This window comes from Protobothrops mucrosquamatus, unplaced genomic scaffold (assembly GCF_001527695.2).
Source record: "Protobothrops mucrosquamatus isolate PMUCROS unplaced genomic scaffold, P.Mucros_1.0 scaffold_253, whole genome shotgun sequence".
Taxonomy (NCBI): Eukaryota; Metazoa; Chordata; class Lepidosauria; order Squamata; family Viperidae; genus Protobothrops; species Protobothrops mucrosquamatus.
This window is the reverse complement of record NW_015386329.1, coordinates 2,344,357-2,363,813: the sequence shown is the minus strand read 5'-3', so window position 1 is coordinate 2,363,813 and position 19,457 is coordinate 2,344,357. Positions and strand designations below refer to the sequence as shown.

At 37.7% G+C, this 19,457-nt stretch overlaps 1 protein-coding gene across 2 annotated transcripts in view; it reads right to left on the bottom strand.

The window, feature by feature from the left end:
- Positions 1–9,069: 9,069 nt before the first annotated feature.
- The window catches only part of LANCL1 (LanC like 1), a 30,056-nt gene continuing 19,668 nt past the window's right edge, over positions 9,070–19,457 (bottom strand). For both annotated transcript variants that reach the window (XM_015831070.1, XM_015831076.1), the window contains 6 exons: positions 17,034–17,169; positions 14,463–14,609; positions 13,581–13,763; positions 13,066–13,242; positions 11,912–11,984; positions 9,070–10,310 (listed from right to left, as the gene is read on the bottom strand). In XM_015831070.1, the coding sequence (XP_015686556.1) occupies positions 10,234–10,310; positions 11,912–11,984; positions 13,066–13,242; positions 13,581–13,763; positions 14,463–14,609; positions 17,034–17,169 (793 nt within the window). In that variant the 3' untranslated portion in view covers positions 9,070–10,233. The remainder of the gene's footprint in view (positions 10,311–11,911; positions 11,985–13,065; positions 13,243–13,580; positions 13,764–14,462; positions 14,610–17,033; positions 17,170–19,457) is intronic.

Sequence of the window (19,457 nt, the reverse complement as noted above, 5' to 3'; positions counted from 1 at the left end):
GCAGGTCCGCAACTGTACGTAGGTCGGGGGGTAGGTCATTCCAGAGGGCAGGAGCTGCCACAGAGAAGGCTCTCCCCCTGGGGGTCGCCAGCCGGCATTGTCTGGCCGACGGCACCCTAAGGAGGCCCTCTCTGTGGGAGCGGACTGGTTGAAGGGAGGTGTTTGGTAGGAGGCAGTCTTGCAAATACCTAGGTCCATTGCCACGGAGTGCTTTAAAGGTTGTTACTAACACCTTGAAGCGCACCCGGAAGGCCACAGGCAGCCAGTGCAGCTCGCACAGGAGAGGTGTTACATGGGAGTATCTAGAGGCCCCCAGGATCCCCCGCACGGCCGCATTCTGAAGTAGCTGGAGCCTCCAGGTGCACCTCAAGGGGAGCCCCATGTAGAGAGCGTTGCAATAGTCCAGGCGGGAAACAACGAGGGCTTGAGTGACCGTGCGTAGAGCGTCACGATCCAGAAAGGGGCGCAACTGGCGTATCAGGTGAACCTGATGAAAAGCCCCCCTGGCCACGGCTGTCACATGATCATCTAAAGACAGCCGAGCATCCAGGAGGACACCCAGGTTGCGGGCCCTCTCCGCGGGAGCTAATGACTTGCCCCCGATAGCCAGAGATGGAACCAACTGGCTATGACGTGACGCTGGAAACCACAGCCACTCGGTCTTGGACGGGTTGAGTCGAAGCCTGTTCCTCCCCATCCAGACTCGCACGGCCTCCAGGCACTGGGACATCACTTCCGCGGCATCGTTGGGGTGGTCCGGGGTGGAGATGTACAGCTGGGTGTCATCTGCGTACTGATGAAACTCCACCTCGAAACCACGGATGATCTCACCCAGTGGCTTCATATAAATGTTGAACAGGAGAGGCGAGAGGACCGACCCCTGTGGTACCCCACAAGTGAGGCACCTCGAGGTCAACCTCTGCCCCCCTGCCAACACAAATTGCGACCGGTCCGAGAGGTAGGAGGAGAACCACCGTAAGATGGTGCCCCCCAAACCCAACCCCTCTAACCGGTGCAACAAGATACCATGGTCGATGGTATCGAAAGCCACTGAGAGATCTAACAGGACCAGGATAGAGGAGCAGCCTCTATCCCGAGCCCTCCAGAGATTATCAACCAACGCAACCAATGCCGTTTCCGTGCTGTGCCCAGGCCGGAAGCCGGACTGGCGCGAGTTTAGATAGACAGTTTCTTCCAGGTGCTGAGGGAGCTGTCGTGCCACCACACTCTCAACAACCTTCGCAAGGCCTTATAAAGGCCTCACATGATCTTGATTGTATCTCTCTGTTAATGCAGCCTAGGATTGCATTGGCTTTTTTGGTCACTGCAGCACATTGCTGGCTCATATTTAAGTGATTGTCCACTAGGACTCCAAGATCTCTCTTACAGTTATTTCTATTAAACCACGTTTCTCCTAATCTGTACTTGTACATTTGTTTTTTCTTGCCTAAGTGTAAAACCTTACTTACTCTACACCAGGGGTATCAAACTGCCGGCCCACGGGCTGGACACATCATGCGGAAGCCGCGCCCACCCCATTGCCGCCAATGGCAAAACAGTCCCGATACGTTGCGTGATGTCACATGACATCACGAGTTTGACATGTCTACACTGAATTTCATTTTGTTAGATATGGCCCAGTATACAAGTCTCTCAAGATCCATCTGGATCTTGAGCCTATCTTCCAGAGTGTTGGCTATTCCTGCCAGATTGGTGTTATATGCATATTTGATGACTTCCCCTTCTATTGCCTCATCTAAATTGTTTATGAGGTTATTGAAGAGTACTGAACCTAAAACAAAATCTTTGGGTACCCCACTGCTTACTGCCCTTCACGTAGATGTAGTTCCATTAAGGACTACACATTGAGTACAATTTGTCAGCCAGTTATGAATCCATCTGGTGGTGATGCTGGTTTTTTAGCTTACCTAGAACTAGGTTGTGGACTACTTTGTCAAATGCCTTACTGAAATCCAAATATACTATGTCCATGGCGTTTTGCTGGTCCACCAATTTAATCACTTTGTTAAAAACAAGAATGAAATAAGATTTGTTTGGCATGATCTGTTTTTGACAAACTCATGTTGTCTTATTTAGAATAGAATATGGCTGGAAGGGACCTTGGAGATCTTCTAGTCCAGGTCCCCACTCAAGCAGGAGAACCTATACTACCTATACCATCTCTTCTGCCTCTAGGTGTTCACAGATCTGTTGCTTGATATCTTTTCCAGGATCTTCCCAGGTATTGAAGTCAGGCTGATTCAATGTTAAATTCAGTGGTAAGGAAAGTAAGGTCCTGCATTTAGGCAGAAAAAAACAAATACACAGGTATAGAATACATGGCTCAATAGTAATAACTCTGAGAGTCATCTAAGTGTCTTAGTGGACCATCAAATATTTATGAGCCAGCAATGTGCTGAAGCAGCAGTCTTAGGGTTGCATCAACAGAAGGAGAGTATCAAGATCATGAGAAGTGATAGTACCACTTTATTCTGCACTTATGAGACCACTTATGAGATGAAATACTGTATCCAATTCTGGTTGCCAAGATACAAAAAAGATACTGAGACCCTAGAAAGAGTGCAAATAAGAGCAACAAAGAGGATAAGAGGTCTATGTACTAAACCATATAGTGAACAATTAAGGTTTTAGACTAGGTATCTCTAGCCTAACAAAGTCAAGGTTTAGGGGGGACATGGTAACTGTCTTCAGTACTGGAGGGAAGTCACTGGGAAGAGGGGATTGACTTGTTCTCCAAAGCACCTGAGGGCAGGACAAGAAGCAATGATTGGAAGATCCAGCCTGGAACTAAAGAGAAATTTCCTGACAATGAGAACAATTAATCAATGGAATAGCTTGCCTCAGGGAGTTGTGGGTACTCCATCACTGGAGGTTTTCAAGAAAAGTTTGGACAGACATTTGCCCGGAATGATATAAGGTCTCCTGCCTTAGGCAGAGGGTTGGACTAGACTTCTGAAGTCCCTTCCAGCCCTAAGATTCTACATTCTATGTTATAATCAGGCAGTGCCCGAGTTCCTTTTTTCTTTCTTCCTTTTTTCCCCTCACGGCTTAAAAATGTTTCAGTCCCCTTGGCCTCAATAATGATTATTGCATATTTCCATCAAGATCATCTTCCTTATTTTCTACAGGTTGCAATTGATTCCAAACAGAATCTGGACAATTTCCTCTCCCTTGCTTATGGCTTCTATCTGCCCATTCAGTAGTGGCTATATAGTAGTAGAAGTCTAAGACTATTCCCAGGTCATGGATCTATCACTCCAAATACCAGTCAATATTGGTACTGACTGTGAAACCTGCTAGACACACAGCAACTCCACCTTTCTTGAGTTCAGTCTCAACCTGTTTTATTCCAATCTAGAACTTTGAGATATAAGAAAAAGACTTCTATCAGATCTTTGGTATAGCCTAGGGTGGCAATGTATAGCTCGGTATCATTGGCATATTTAAAACACAGTGGCAAATAAGTTCTCCCAAATATTTTGTGAGATGTTAAGCAGTGAATGAGCACTATATGTATGAAGGGCCATGAGGTTGATGTTTTCTCCCCAATCACTACCAACTGGATCACCTGCTAAGGTAATAGTAGAACTACTTCAAGTCCCTCAGATTCCATGGTCAGATTCCACTTCAGGATTCCATGGTCAGTGATGTCAAAAGTGATTGAGTAGTCTTTTGGGACTAGAAGACTCCAAGCTTCCAAAAAAGCTCATTGATCAGAACAACCAAGTCTGTTTCTGTTCTATGTCAAGGCTTCAATTCTGTTTGAAAGTGGTACAGATGATTTCTTTAGGATACTTTGTCATTGTTTGCCTACCACACTTTCAGTAACCTTACTCCAAAAGGAAAGCTTGAAAATTGGATAATGGTTGTCAAATAAGGCTGGATTTGTACGTGTTTCTTTCTTAGAGGGGGCACACCATAGCTTCTTTCAAGGCTGGAGATATCACAGTTCTTATAAACATCCAGCCAACCTTGTTTCCATTTTTTTTCCTGAAAGGAGCCAGAAAGGAAGGGGTCCAGAGATGGTAGAAGTTATACAAAAGAAAACTCTGCCCATTTCATCAGAGTTCACAGGCCAAAAGGAATTACAGATGTTACAACTTACCTCATAACGATCCCCATGAACAATCAAGATGTTGGTGAATATGAACAATTTTGTTGGCAAAATGGTGAATGTGAACAGAAAAGCTAGGCTGGGATCTACTTGTTCATCCCTCTCTAACAGGGGGTTATATTCTTAAGGAAGACTGAGAGTCCTCTGATGCAATAAAAGAGAACCAGAGATGCTTCCACCACAGTGAAGGCCCAAACCTGAACATATACTGTATGTAGACTCAGATTTACTTCTCTTTCTTCACCAGCACTCTGGTGTCATTATTATGGCTTCATACTTGTTTGGTTTTCAGGTTTTCAGTATGCAAGGGACTAAGGTTGGTGTGCAGAGGCCATGCAGGGGCAATCATGTTGAGAATCTGGGCTGCTTCTTGTTACCAATTACTTTTTACTAGTGATTGCCAGCAATCCATCCATATCCTCCAGAGCAGTGGTTCTCAACCTTTTTAATGCCGCGACCCCAACCGGTCGTAAGTCAAGGACTAAACCGGTCGTAAGTTGAGGACTACCCAACTGGTCGTAAGTCGAGGACTTTCCCTGCCCAGGAGCGCTGCACATGCATGGTTCCGCCCCCTGTGCCGGCCGAGGCATAGCTGGCAAGCGGCAGAGACGGAGCAGGCCGACCACCAGCTGGCCCAGCCCAAGGGAGGTAAGGCACCCGCCGGAAAAGGGGAAAAAAATGCAGGACAAAAAAATGGCGGACAGCCTTGCTTGGCAACCCCCGTGAAATGGTCGATCGACCCCAAATGGGGTCCCGACCCACAGGTTGAGAACCACTGCTCCAGAGGCATGGGGAAGACCAACTGAATTGGCCTATTCACCCTGCAGAGGTTGTAGTCAACCTCGTTTAGACTAGGAAACTGACCGTGGGAAAGGGTTAAAGGCTATGTCCTCCATTTTCAGATCATACAACCATTGTGAGGCAAAAACATTACTCAACATACAGCTATCTAGTTTTAGTTTTCTGATCTGAGCATTAGTGAGAGCTCAGAAAGGATTAATATAACAAATGAGAAGGAAAATAACCACAAACTCAGTTAAATGAATCTACCCAGTAGAATTCAGAACTATTTTGGAGCAAGAATCTATGCTACACAAATACTGATTTTCCCCTCCATTCAAAACTACCCAAGATTGCTGAAGGGAAGGGTGTGAACTATTTTAAAATGAAGACAAATGCTGGAAATATGATAGACTGAATCCGATTGTGCCCAATAGTCCCCACAAGAAGCATTTGTCCCAGTTGTGCATTCTGTTGCATGCTGAACAGCAACTGTTTATGGGCCTGGCTCCAACTAGATTTGTTGATGAAGTGGAGAAATAGTCCAGCATGGTTTTAGTTACAGTCACTGTAAAAACGGTGACAAATTGTGGCTGCTGTGAACAACACAGACCCTGCCCAATCAGAACTTGAACCACTTGCTGGAAATTTCTGAGGCTTGATGAAATGCTTTTCAAGAAATGCCAGGGCTTATTTATTTGCTCTGTTCAATCCCAGAATCTTTTCATCCAAAGTCCCCTATGTTATCACCCATATTCCTTTCTAGTGTTTTTGAGATGATTGAAGATCAGTATAGGCACTCATTCTGGGGAAATTAATTCAGTAACTTTTAAAAGAGTAAATGGCTATAAGCCTCTGGCAATTGAGATGTGGCATGGCAAATATTTGTGCAGACCATGCAATTTCTCTTCTACTGTGTTCCAATTATACTAAATAAATTATATCATATATATATTGACATAGACACAGAAACCAATCTCTATAAATATGTGCAATTATGAGGTAAAAGGTCAAATAGATGCATGACAATTTTGCTTATTTTTGTATTGTTTTGGGGCAAAGACTCACCTATGTGGATTTTTCTCAGCTGCTTCATACATTACCCCAGTAAATATAAATAATAATAATAATAATAATAATAATAATAATAATAATAATAATAAAGTTGGAAGGGACCTTGAAGGTCATCGAGTCCAACCCCCTGCTCAGGCAGGAACCCTACACCATTTCAGACAAATGGCTGTCCAGTCTCTTCTTAAAAACTTCCAGTGTTGGAGCATTCACCGCTTCTGGAGGCAGGTTGTTCCATTGGTTAATTGTTCTAACTGTCAGGAAGTTTCTCCTTAGTTCTAAGTTGCTTCTCTCCTTGATCAGTTTCTATCCGTTGCTTCTCGTCCTGCCTTCAGGCGCCTTGGAGAATAGCTTGACTCCCTCTTCTTTGTGGCAGCCCCTGAGATATTGGAACACTGCTATCATGTCCCCCCTCGTCCTTCCCCTTAGTTGCTCTAGGACATATAAGAACATACTTTGACATAACTTTTTCTTCAAGTAGAATTCCTTAAAGGAAATCTATACACATCTTCAGTAGATTCAGCAGCATCCCCCAAAGAGGGATTGATTGTTCTTGTTCCAGTTCCTTTATCAGTTACACAAACTTTTAACCAAGAAAGATTCCAAAAGAACTCTGAATTCTACTGGGTAGATTCATTTAACTGAGTTTCCATTTCACTATATTCCTATATCCCAGTTTACTGTTAAAAAGAACTGGGATGTGTTCAAAAGTGACAATAATAAATGATAAAGGATCAAGCAATTCTGGATGCAACAGAAGTATCTTGCTATCGAAAGATGAATCAATGCATTTTGTCTAATTACTGAAGAGATTCAGTAATTTGCATAAAATTTAATATAACAGGCATATATATGTTAACATCTGATAATATATTTAATTATCTTTCAACAGCATCCTAGTGACCATCCACAACACCTGAATTACCAGCAAAACTTCAAAATAGCAGTATAATTAAAATTAAAACACCTTTTGATTTTGCAGTAATAACTTACTAATTAATATAAGTTAACATAACTTAATAGTTAAGGGTTTTAAAGAACATTTAAAATGTTCCTTATTATCTTAAAGTGAGACTAATTTCATACATTTTAAAATATAATGGCACTTCAGAGAATATTTTAAAAGCTTAGTCAGTCTCCTCATGCCAAGTAAAAAATGATAGAAGCAACATTCACATATGATGCTGTTTTCCTGTTTAATATCCATGTTTATTGATATCCTTTGAACAAGGGAAGTATGATTTAAAGATATATGATTTGAGGTTATAAATAAAAAATTGAATTTATCAATATCTGTAGGACCACAGATTTGCTGAGTGAAAGGAACAGCAGAAATTACTGTTTATAATAAAGACAATTAAAGGTGACTAGTTTTCACCTTTGGCATAAAAACTTTATCAACATAATGATCAATATCATTCCATATGATTAATGTTTAATATGGTTTTTAATGGTTATTTTAAAATGTAAGTACTTTGTCTTTTTTATTTTTACCTCTTTTTATCAGCATATTAGTAAAAAAAAATTGAACTATACTGCCATCTGTTGGCAGTGGAAACATACAATTAGCACATAAATGAGCAAGAGACTAAAATTGCCTATGTAATGAATAACTTCTGTATAAAACCTTTACACATTTAAATTAGATTTCATGTTATTAGGCTATAGGCACACTGAGAACATAAAATCTATACAGCTGTTAAATCAAAACATGCTATTTACTTTTATCAGTTACCCTAAGAGCATTCACTATGTTATAATAAATTATATTATATTGTAATAAATATATTTCCACCTTTTGGGGGATTTTTAAAAGATGCCAATAACATAATTATTGCCTCAGAAGAGACCAAGGTAGGGATCAAAGGAATTGATTTTCTCAAGTCTCACAACTTGAAGCAATAATTATCTCTGCTTATAGTTTTCAAGGTCTTCAAACTATCTGCTGCCATAAATGTTCTAAATGAGATACTTTTTTCTAAACAAAAATTAGTCACAGCAAAAGCAGTTTTTATTCTGTTAGCCTCCCAGAGTCATAGATATGAGATGGATGGCCATATACATTTATGACATGAATGAATGAATGAATATGCTGAACCTGCCATAATTAGCCCCCTGGGATAAAAAGCTGTAGCTGAAGACACACAGATTATGGCAACTCCCTGATCAAAGGTGGCAGACTGATTCCAGCACAGTTGCTCTCAAGGCAGCAGGAGATGCATCTTTCTCCCTTTCCCTCTCAGTCACTTGGCTAATTGTCTCTGGAGATTCCTTAGGTACAAAACAGCAAGGCCTACTCTTCTGGCCCATTGCTTTGCTCCTTTCTGATCCCATGAGGGCTGCCTGATGATCCCAGCTGCTTGGGCCATGCTTTCCTTCTCTTTATGCATCTCATTTATGGATCACATTCTTCTACTCTCAGCAATTCCCCCACTGCCCCATTACTACTTTCTAGCTCCACAATCATGTATGAGCAATCTTGTTTCTACATTCAAAGCTTGATTAAAATGTATTCAAGGGTGCCTCCCTTGCAGCTTGTTATTCTAATTCCATCTCTTTTTCTCAAATATAAAGTTACCTTGGTTTTTTTTCACAGATGGCAACTCCATGTTCTATGATCTTATCTACTTTTGCATGGCTGCACAGAAAACAAGATGGGCATAGCCTCCCAGTCAAAAAGAGTCAACTTTGATACAAGAAAAACTTAGGGTAGCAACATTTAACCAACTTGGCTTACCTCAGAAAAACAGAAATGGGCCACAGTTGCTTGTATCTATAAGTGAGATATCTTATTACTTATCCCAAAAGGGAATAGTGGGATGTATATGTACATATGTTTGTATGCACAAATGGCAATAACAAACCATGTTATTGCTGCAAAAAAAACCCTTACAACTAAGTCCATATGGTTATCAAAAATTGCAGTTGACTTGTGTGATTCTTTGTGTAGTTCATCTTTAATTTATATAGCACAGTTGTATTCTGACCATTTGTAGAATTTCCTTCCTTCAAAGGGCTATTATATTTTCTCTCTGTGTGTGCATATATATATTTGACATTTACAAAGAACATAAAACAAGGAATTTGTCCAAAACAGCTTTAATTCAATGAACCTTAGCAACAAAGCAGGGTAGAGTATGTTCCAAAGACTTCAAACTAATTATCCACATAAACAGAGCTTATACTGTACCTAAAAGTCAAATGAACAAGATACTTGTATTAAGATAATATTCAGCATACTGAATACTATTGTCTGAAAGTTATGATGAACATCCAGGTAACAATGTCTTTTTTTTCCAGTTCATATTGGTAATTATTGCACTCTCAAAGTCATTTATGCCACTCTAAGATGCAAGAACTACAGAACAGTCTCTTATAATCATTTGGAGGTGCAAAGCAGTCAGCTACCTCTCTCTTTTATATGAAATGCATATTTCAGTACTTGCCTTGCAAGATCAGCCGGGTGCTAATTTAACAAAGCGAGAAGAATCATTTCAGCCTTTTTTTAAAGCTGAAGTACAGTTGACATTTTATACTAGGCTACTGGTAAATTCTTTTTTTATATAATAGATTTATTAGTTTACAAGCTCCTGATAAATACTGGGTAATATGTGCTGTTCACAAAAAGATTTCAGACAGGTCCTATAAGCCAAATTATTCTAATCTGTTACAGATAAGAAAAATGCAATAGTAAATATATCCAAACATATTCAATTCCTGTTGAAAGTGTGCTATAAACAGCTTTAAAGGATTCATTGAAGATAGGGACATTTATCCAAGAGTTATACGCTTGGTGACAAGTTGCTGATAAAAGCAGTACATTTGTTTTAACAACAAACGTGCATAGAAATCAGAAAGATATGTTTCAGAAAGGGCTCTGATAAATTCTTGTGTTAGCCATAGCCTTTGCTGTGTCAGGGAGTCCCAACACTAGGAATATTTCTTGCCAGATAATAATGTCAAGATTTGTCCTATAGCTAATAAACAAGGCAAAATAATTGATTGCCAAATATATTATGCTTTTTAACTTCCAGAAAACATTAGTCAAATTGGAAACCCCCTTCAATAAAACCTAGAATGCTTAGAAAAAAGACTAATACTTTTTAAAAGAAGAGAATGTAAATATTAATACTCTTCCCCTTAGGGTTTGAATTTTCTAGCCAAGAAATGAGACAATAGCCTATTTAATCTGCCTTTTCCAAAGAACTGAAGTTCTTGTCAGTATTTAGTATTGGCTGAGAAGGAATTTATAGTTCAAAAGCTGGGAATCTGGCTTTGGTTGGTATCAGAAGATCAGCAAGAAAATATATTGTTCCAGCCATTCCTGTAAAAACAACAGACAACAATAATTATGCTTAAACAGATACCTGGCCTTCAATTTCCAGAACTATTAGCAAATATCAATAGTAGCTAAAGAAATCTGGGAATTTAAGTTCAAGATCTCTGCAGGGCCTAGGTTGGAAGAAGACTGCTTTAGAACAGGGTGTCAAACTCGCGACGTCATGTGATGTGTCGCAACATTATCATGACTTTTTCCCCATTGCTAGCAATGGGGTGGGCACAGTTTTGGTGTGACGCATCCAGCCTGTGGGCCGGCAGTTTGATACCCCTGCTTTAGAAGAACAGATAACATGTATTTTGCAATGATTTACTTATGGTAATAGTAAAATAGCAAACGACTAGATGTAATAAACATTTCTAAATAAAGAACGAACTGAAAGTGTTGCACAGTGACTGTTAGATGGAAGGTTGAAACAGGACAGTTTCTGAACAATTAATTTCAGGTATGCCATTAACTAGCCAAAAACCTTATGGAGGGACACTTTCTCTCAATATCTGCAATACAACAGTATCTGATAATACAAAATATTTCCGGTATTATATAAGTGTTGATAATAATAATAATAATAATAATAATAATAATAATAATAATAATAATAATAATAATAATAATAATAATAATAAAGTTGGAAGGGACCTTGGAGGTCATCTAGTCCAACCCCCTGCTCAGGCAGGAAACCCTATACCATTTCGGACAAATGGCTGTCCACTCTCTTCTTAAAAACTTCCAGTGTTGGAGCATTCACCGCTTCTGGAGGCAGGTTGTTCCACTGGTTAATTGTTCTAACTGTCAGGAAGTTTCTCCTTAGTTCTAGGTTGCCTCTCTCTTTGGTTAGTTTCCACCCCTTGCTTCTTGTCCTGCCTCCAGGCGCTTTGGAAAATAGCCTGACTCCCTCTTCTTTGTGGCAGCCCCTGAGATATTGGAACACTGCTATCATGTCCCCCCTCGTCCTTCTCTTCATTAAACTAGACATACCCAATTCCAGCAGCCTTTCCTTATATGCTTTGGCCTCCATCCCCTAATCATCTTTGTTGTATGTATGTTGTATGTATGTTTGTATGTATGTATGTAGTATGATCGATTCCAGTATGATATGGAAGAGGGACAGAGAAGTCCATATTATATTTTTAATTACTTTTCGTCAATTTGACTTTGAGATCCTCAAATGCTTTTTCTTTGTTTCAGTTTGTGATGGATAAGCAAAAGAAGCAGCTGAACCCATTTTAGTAAGGTCAGAGATTTCTCCCCTCCCCCCAAAAAAGAAACAACCCATTTGTCTGCTCTAACAGAAGCCTCATTTAACCAAGAACACTTTTAGATGGGTTGGGGCAACTATATACCAACATTCTCAACTAATAAATAATCCTTACACATCTGGAGGGCAACAGATGCAAGAAGCTACATATAGAAATGTAATGTTCAGCTGCAAATAATTTGATTTGGTCCACATGTATGCCATTATTAGCTTATGCAGACATTTGAGCGTATGAGATAATATTTCAGTTATCCAAGCCCAATTGTTACTATTCATTCAGTCAAAAACATTAAGATTCCGAAGAGAGGAAAAGGAAAATGACGATTACCTTCAAAAAGGGAAAAAGGAGTGTCTGGTGTTCGACATCCATGTTGCCCATAACTTAAACACCATTCTGCAAACTAAAAAAAAATACACTTTTATCTAGTATAAGTAATTTTTTGTAGGGATCATTTCTTACAGCCATTAATTCAATTCAGAAGATATGTCTCAAGATATGCTAATACTGAAAATCAATCAATCTGGACATATAGAATATTCAAGCACTTTACCTGCTGCTAACAATATATTTGCAGCTGTTTTGTAAGTATTTTCTAAGTATTTTGCAAACATTTTAACTAGGAAAACTAAAAAAATGACTGGCAAAAAAAGAAAATCAGGCTGGGCTTGGGAAGGAAGAGCCACCTTTTGGCGCAAATCAAGGCCAAAAGCTGAATAGAAGCACGACATACGGGACAAGAAAGCTTAGGGTAGGCAGATTAGACAAGAAGGCTGAGGGAATTCTTCACATTCAGGCTCCTAATCCTGACTGTTCTTGACCTTTAAGATGGGTGGACTTCAAGCCTTAGAATTTTGGCTGGGGAACTTGGGAATTTAAGTTCAATTACCTTAGAATAGCTAAAATTGAGAAACACTGTACTAGAAGACCTCATATCCTCCAGAGCAGGTTTTTATTTAAGATTGAAAGGGCTGTAGAAAATAGGGCAAATGGTAAAAGTAACTTCTTTCTCCTACAAAAGCATGGAATATTGACAATAAACTTCAATTACAATTATCACCAAAATTCAAAGCCTGTGACTATATAAGGGAAAAGAAAAGAAAAACAGGTAATTTCACTTTAAGCTCTGTGACTAATAGGGGAATGATAGGTTAACAAAAGTGGCTTCTGTGTACGAAATTTGCAATATCAACAACTTTCCAATGGTAAACCATGTTTTGCATATTTGCCAAAAAAAGTAAAAAAGGTAGCAGTTCAGAAGTTCTGCAGATCTGAATCCCAAGCAACTTGCTACCTTTTCCCCCCAAAAGTTTGAGGGTTTTTTAAAAATCCAGATCAATAAAGTCAGAATAAGACAGTCCATTTTCCAGTCTTTCAAGGCAGAAAATCAAAGTTATGTGAAGTAGTCATCTACATTTTGTCTGTCTGGTTAATTTTTCTGCAGGCCAAGCTAGACATCTTGTCCCATATAAACATGTGCTCACCTTGCAAGCTCTGTAGAGGTATTTCGTGTCTTGAGTAAGGTTGTATAGTGCCAGGAAGGCATATGCATTGCCTGCAGTACCATGGCACAGCCCATATCCTTTCTTCAGCAACCCCCACTGCCATATCACCTCAGCACATTGCAAGGCATCACTGAAATACTTCTGTTCCCCAAACACCTGAGAAAACAAGCAGCATTTTGTTCTCTTCCTTATTATTGGCAGCTTCTTCCATCATTCAAGGATGAAACAGAAAAGGGTCAACATATTCTTGCTAATTAGTGGCTATTCACTCTCTCTGGGACAAGAACAGAAAGACTTTGTCATTTTCCTTGAAAAGATCTCTTGAGCGATAAATGGAAGGAATGTCACTACCAGCTGTCGCTATTACACGACAGTAAGACCATCAAAATGCATGGCAGAGACATCTAATATCCATTTTAGTTAGAGCAGAAATATTAAACAATCTGACAGGAAGGGATAAAATCTTGTTCGGTTGTCTAATTGTTGCTACCTACCTTATAGGCCTGAAGGAGCATATAGATAACACCGGGTGCACCATGGCACCAATGGACCAGCAAATCTCTATTGTCTCCGATGCAGGGGGGGTAATTGCCAGAGACAAACTTTAACTGGCAGACGTAATCCACACTTGGCTTGACCATGTTATGCAACTTTGCTTGACTCACACCGAGACCAGGCTGAGATAAGAAAATACACATGATCTTAAATCAATTATAAGATGCAACTTCATCTTAGTTTATGCATGGCCTTAAAAATATAAAAGATGTGACTGCCCCTAAATTGTCTGACTCCGGAGGGGACTGTAAAATATTCCAGACATTAAATATAATACAGTATATGCATGCCCAAGTTCTTAATCCCTAATAACAAATTAAAGTAACAGCAAGATTTAATTTACCTTATTAAAAAGGAGTATCATAATTCAGAAGAGTACTATTAAATCATATTAAAAGAAAAAGAAAAAGGTATCATTTACCAATTACTTGAAAAAGCTAGAAGGGGAATCAAAGCAAACTGCTCTGACTATGACAACCTTTTTATTTTTTCAGGTTTTAATCTAAAAAAAAATTCAGTTAAACTATTGAGTTTATTATGTTTTCATAATAAGGTCTTATGTTTCATGTACTGCTATTTAAAACTTTAAAATACCTTTTTGGCTTACGGTTGTAACAATCATTGAACTCTATTTTGCACACAGGATATAAATTTCTGTGGAAAAAGAATATTTGCCCCATTTGCAAACTCACAGAGTTTTATTTTATTTTACAACTTGTGCCACATTAATGGTGATGAAGTCTCTGGCCATACCTAAGCCATTACATGAATGGCATTACACTTCTAAACAGACCTTTTCCTTACTGCAGGATGCCTCTCACCTGCAGCAGGTAGTAATAAATTCCTGCTAGACCATGAGCTGCTCCTACATAATACTCCTGGTACCATTCGTACATGAGTGGGCTCTTAGCTGTGAAGTTCCGCTTCTGGGCCAAATTCTCACCGGATGCCATAACTGCCTCACAGACCTACAGGAGAAATCAGAAATAATAATGGCTGTCCTTCAAAATTTTATTGCCGGCATAAATAAAAGGGGAAAAGTATAACAATAATCTATTTTAGGTATTTTAGATAGCATGATGGGCTTGAACTTTTAAATATTCCAGTATCGCTCCATGAAGTTTGCTAAGAAACTGCCTCACAAGAGTTTCACAGATAAAATGATAATGTAATCTACACCTCTATCTGTTCACAGCCAAGTGCAATTTGAATAAATAATTTTCTTAACTTACAACTATCATGCTAGTCGGTATTTAAGGAACAGTGTTGTATTTTTAAATAAATAAATATTTAATTTATATTTAAATATTTCCAGGCACACACCCCCCCCAAAAAAAAGAAAAGAAAAAAAATCAGACCTTTCCAAATTTCAGGAGATTTTGTAATTATACTCTTCAAATCTTGTGGAATTTGCTAATCATGTGAGATCTGGAAATTTTGGCCATTTTTTTAAAATGGGGTTAGCATTATTAACCATGGAAGGAGTTTCTAGATACAGGTATATATATAGTGTTGACTTCTGACTCTTTGTAGCACAGTGCAAAATAACATTATAACCTCAACTTTTTACTTTTACACATTAGTATGTAACTAGCCATTTCTATAACAAATCTATCTAATCAGCAAAACCAAAGCCAAAGTTTCATTTTTTATATCACAAGCACAAAGTCCAGAAGTGATATCCAAATAAAAACATAATTAAATATATTCTCCTCTTTGAATAATCAATTTAATCGTTTCTGCTTTATCTTCCTTGCTGTGGAAATAATATGTATTTCTATTTGCACTTAACAGTCTTTATAAACTATGACCATTTATATGAACCAAGTTCACTATACTCTTTCAGATTCTTTAACCTTAAAGAGAAAAATACTTTTTTTCATCCATTTAAAGCACTAACATTTTCTTTAAAAACATTTCTAAAATCAAAACTTTCTAATACATCTTTTTTAACTTCCTCTTAACATACATATTATAGTTCACTATTAAATTTAGATCACTCCTTTCAAGCTACCATCACAGAATAATTTTTTCTTCTTGTATACATCTTTTTTAAAACTCTAAACTTTTCTTTAAACTAATACATCTTTTTCTTTAACTTTCTCTTAACACAGATACTCTCAAATACACTTTCAATAATATTTACAAACTTTAGGAATTATTTAAGCATTATTTCTCCCCAGCTCTCCAGCCCGCCAAATCTTTATCAACTCTGGGCACAATAACCTTGGATTCCCATGGCTGAGTTATTACTGTTATGACTAACTGGACTCTCATCCACATTCCCCCTCTCAGCATCAACTAACTCTAAAAGCAAAAGAGTAAAATGGTTGCATTTCCATCTGTTGTCAAAGCAAGAACATCCGATGTTAGCAGCGTTGACATCTCTCTTTTTCTCAAGGATTCCTCAATCTTGTAAATACTGTATCTATGAGGAAAAAATTCCAAACTTCTCCTTTTAAAAGTTGTAGATTTTCTTGGAGCTCTTTTTTCAATTGGGAGGTTTATATTTAAACCATCATAATAAGAATTGATATCAGGTTTATATTCCAAAATTGCAATTCACTCCTCTGCATTGTCAGCTACTTGTAAAATTGTGTCGGTGGTTTGGCAACCCAAAATTGCAATTGACTCTTCTGCATTGTCAGCTACTTGTAAAATTGTGTCGGTGGTTTGGCAACTCTCTACGCATATTTGCATCTCAGAAGTAGTTTGAGAAGGTTTTTTTTTACATCCTTGGAGCATAGCTAATGGATTTTATTTAAAGATTTTTCAAATATATCTCTAATAATTTACTCCTCCATCTTCTTAACTCCTTCTTTAGTCAAAGAATAACTTTTTTATAAGCCACTTAAGAATTGCTGGGCAATCAGGAATCATGAAAATCAGAAAGTTTTAGCCACCCACAGCAAAGCAGACCAAGCTACAAATTATTAAAAATAATAAATTAAAACCACAACTTTCTGCTCTTATATTTCTCCATCAACTTTTTTTTTAAAAAAGATATTCATTTAGTAATTGTTCAAAAAGTGCCTTGTAATCATTTTTCACACATATGACTGCTGCAGCATCCCATTGATCACATGATCAGAATTCAGATGCTTGGCAACTGGCATGTATTTATGATGATTGCAGTGTCCCGGGGTCATTTGATCACCTTTCTGACTAGTAAAGTCAATGGGGAAGTCAGATTCACTTAACAACCATGTTATTAACTTAACAACTGCTGTGATTCACTTAACAATTATAGTGAGAAAGGTTGTGAAATGGGGCAATACTGACTTAACAACTCTCTTGCTTAGCAATGGAAGTTTTGGGCTCATTGTGGTTGTACGTCAAGGACTACCTGCACTGAAGTAGCACAGGATACCAGAAAAAAAAGAATAAAGTACCTGTTGGATATGATTTTGAGGGATCTTTTCCTCTCCAAAATGTTTGTTCACAAACAGCAGAGCAGATAAATACCCCATACGTCCATAAAGCATTTCATCAGGGATTCGTGGATCTGGTTTGGGCAGATGCAACAACCTTGGGGGGGGGAGGGGAAAGATCTATTAGATTTTATAATTCAATGGCATGAAAAGTTCCCCCTACTCTGAAGCTGAGAAGGCTTTCTAAACATGTTTAAATTGTGCTATAGTTTATTTTGCAATGATATATGATATGATATTACATTACATTACAGGCAGTCTTCGACTTATGACTACAATTGACCAAAATTTCTATTGCTAAGTGAGACATTTGTTAAGTGAGTTTTGCCCCATTTCTTGCCACTGTTGTTAAATGAATCACTGCATTTGTTAAATTAGTAACATGATTGTTAAGTGAATCTGGATTCCACATTGACTTTGCTTGTCAAAAAGTCACAAAAGGGATCACATTATCCCAGGACACTGCAACTATCATAAATATGAGTAAGTTGCCAAGCATCTGAATTTTGATCACATGACCATGGGGATGCTGTAATGACTGTAAATGTGAAAAATGCTCATAAGTCATCTTTTTCAGTGATTTTGTAACTTCGGTCACTAAATGAACTGTTGTAAGTCGAGGACTATGTATACATTACATTATCCTTAATTAGCTCTCTTCAAAAATATGTATATTATTTTCCATCAAGATCACTCTGTGATTTTGAAGTCTTTATTCTTAATTGTTTCTTCCTCTACATTTTTCCTCACAGTGCACCTAATATCTTTTTCAACCTTATTTTCTGCAACAATTTCTTTTACTTATCAAGCATCCATTTTCATAATCCCCATATTAATTGACAGGTTGAATTTATACACTTCTGTGGTCAGGATAAATTCTCAGTAATTTACACTATAACAACATATAATAGAATCAAGGGCAAAAACAAGAGAAATACAGAGAACCATCATACCTATCTCAAATCACTAATAGCAAACCTTAGGCTTCAAATGCCCAGTGAAATAGGGCATTTCTAAAGGTTCTAAAGGCTTCCAGAAAGATGCCAAGGTAGGTGCTACATGAACCTTTGAGATTTGTGGGAGACTGCTGCACAAGATGGAGACTACCACAGAAAAAGGTCCCCATCCCTCCTATTTCATGTATGGAGTAAACCGTAAACATCCCCATCTAGGAGGAATGCACCATAAACATTAGTTTTACACAGAAAAGGATGTCCTGAAGATACCTGGGAACCATGTCATTCCCAGAGCAGGCTGCTGGATTTTGAACTATTTGCCATCTGTAACAAACTCCAAAGGCAATGCAATGCATTGCAATAATCCACACTAGTGGCAGACAAGCGTGCGAACCATTGTAAAGATCATCCTACTCCCTGTATGGTTGTAACTGGTGCATTAGCCAAAACTGGGCAAAGGCTCTTCTGGCCATGATTCCAACAATTGTTATCCAAGTATTTTTTAATTCAAGTTTTTAAGAAAATATTTGGCATATTAGTCAAGGTAGAGCTCCTCAGGACAATTATTTTACAATTTCATGCTTTATTCCAATAATACCATTGGAAGGCACTATGTGATTAGACTGAATTCTCACTCTGAGAACAGGAGTTAAGTGTGGAAGAAACAAAAGAAAAAATTCCCAAATGAAACAAAGAATAGAACTACATTTATATGAATACAGTTCTTTTTTTTAATAATATTTTAATACTTTCTTAATTTTACATTTAGGTATTTAAAAAGCAACGTGATGGCTGGGTTAATCAATAGTTCAACAACATACAAAAATCTTTAGTACAAATCTCAAGTTACAATATCAAATATTTCCTCTTTTTTTCCCTTAATACTATCTCGTATTTAAGCTAATACAGTTCTTATTGTATCAACTAAGTAAAAACATCATTATTACGTTTATCAATAATTTTTAGCTTATACATTTTAATAACTTTTACATTCAATCTTTATAGACAATCAATGTCCTGTTAATGATTTATTTCCAATTTTTAGTTTCCCATCAACATTCATATTTAACATTTGATATTTATAATTTTCCAGGCTTTAGATAACCAAAGTTTCCCTTATCTCAATTCATAACAGAATCTAATATTCAAAATACACATCTTATCTATTTGAGTATAGTCTTGTTCTATTTCCTAAAAGTTATCTATTTCCCACCATATTAAATCATCTAATTATTTATTTATTTATTTATTTATTTATTTATTTATTTTATTAAATTTATATCCCGCCCTTCTCCTTACGGACTCAGGGCGGCTAACAATCGATTAAAAAATACACAGATAACAATTACAGAATTAAAATTAATTAAAAGGAAATATTTAACTATGCTCTAATTAAAATATAATTAAAACCCCCTCTAAAAATTTCCCT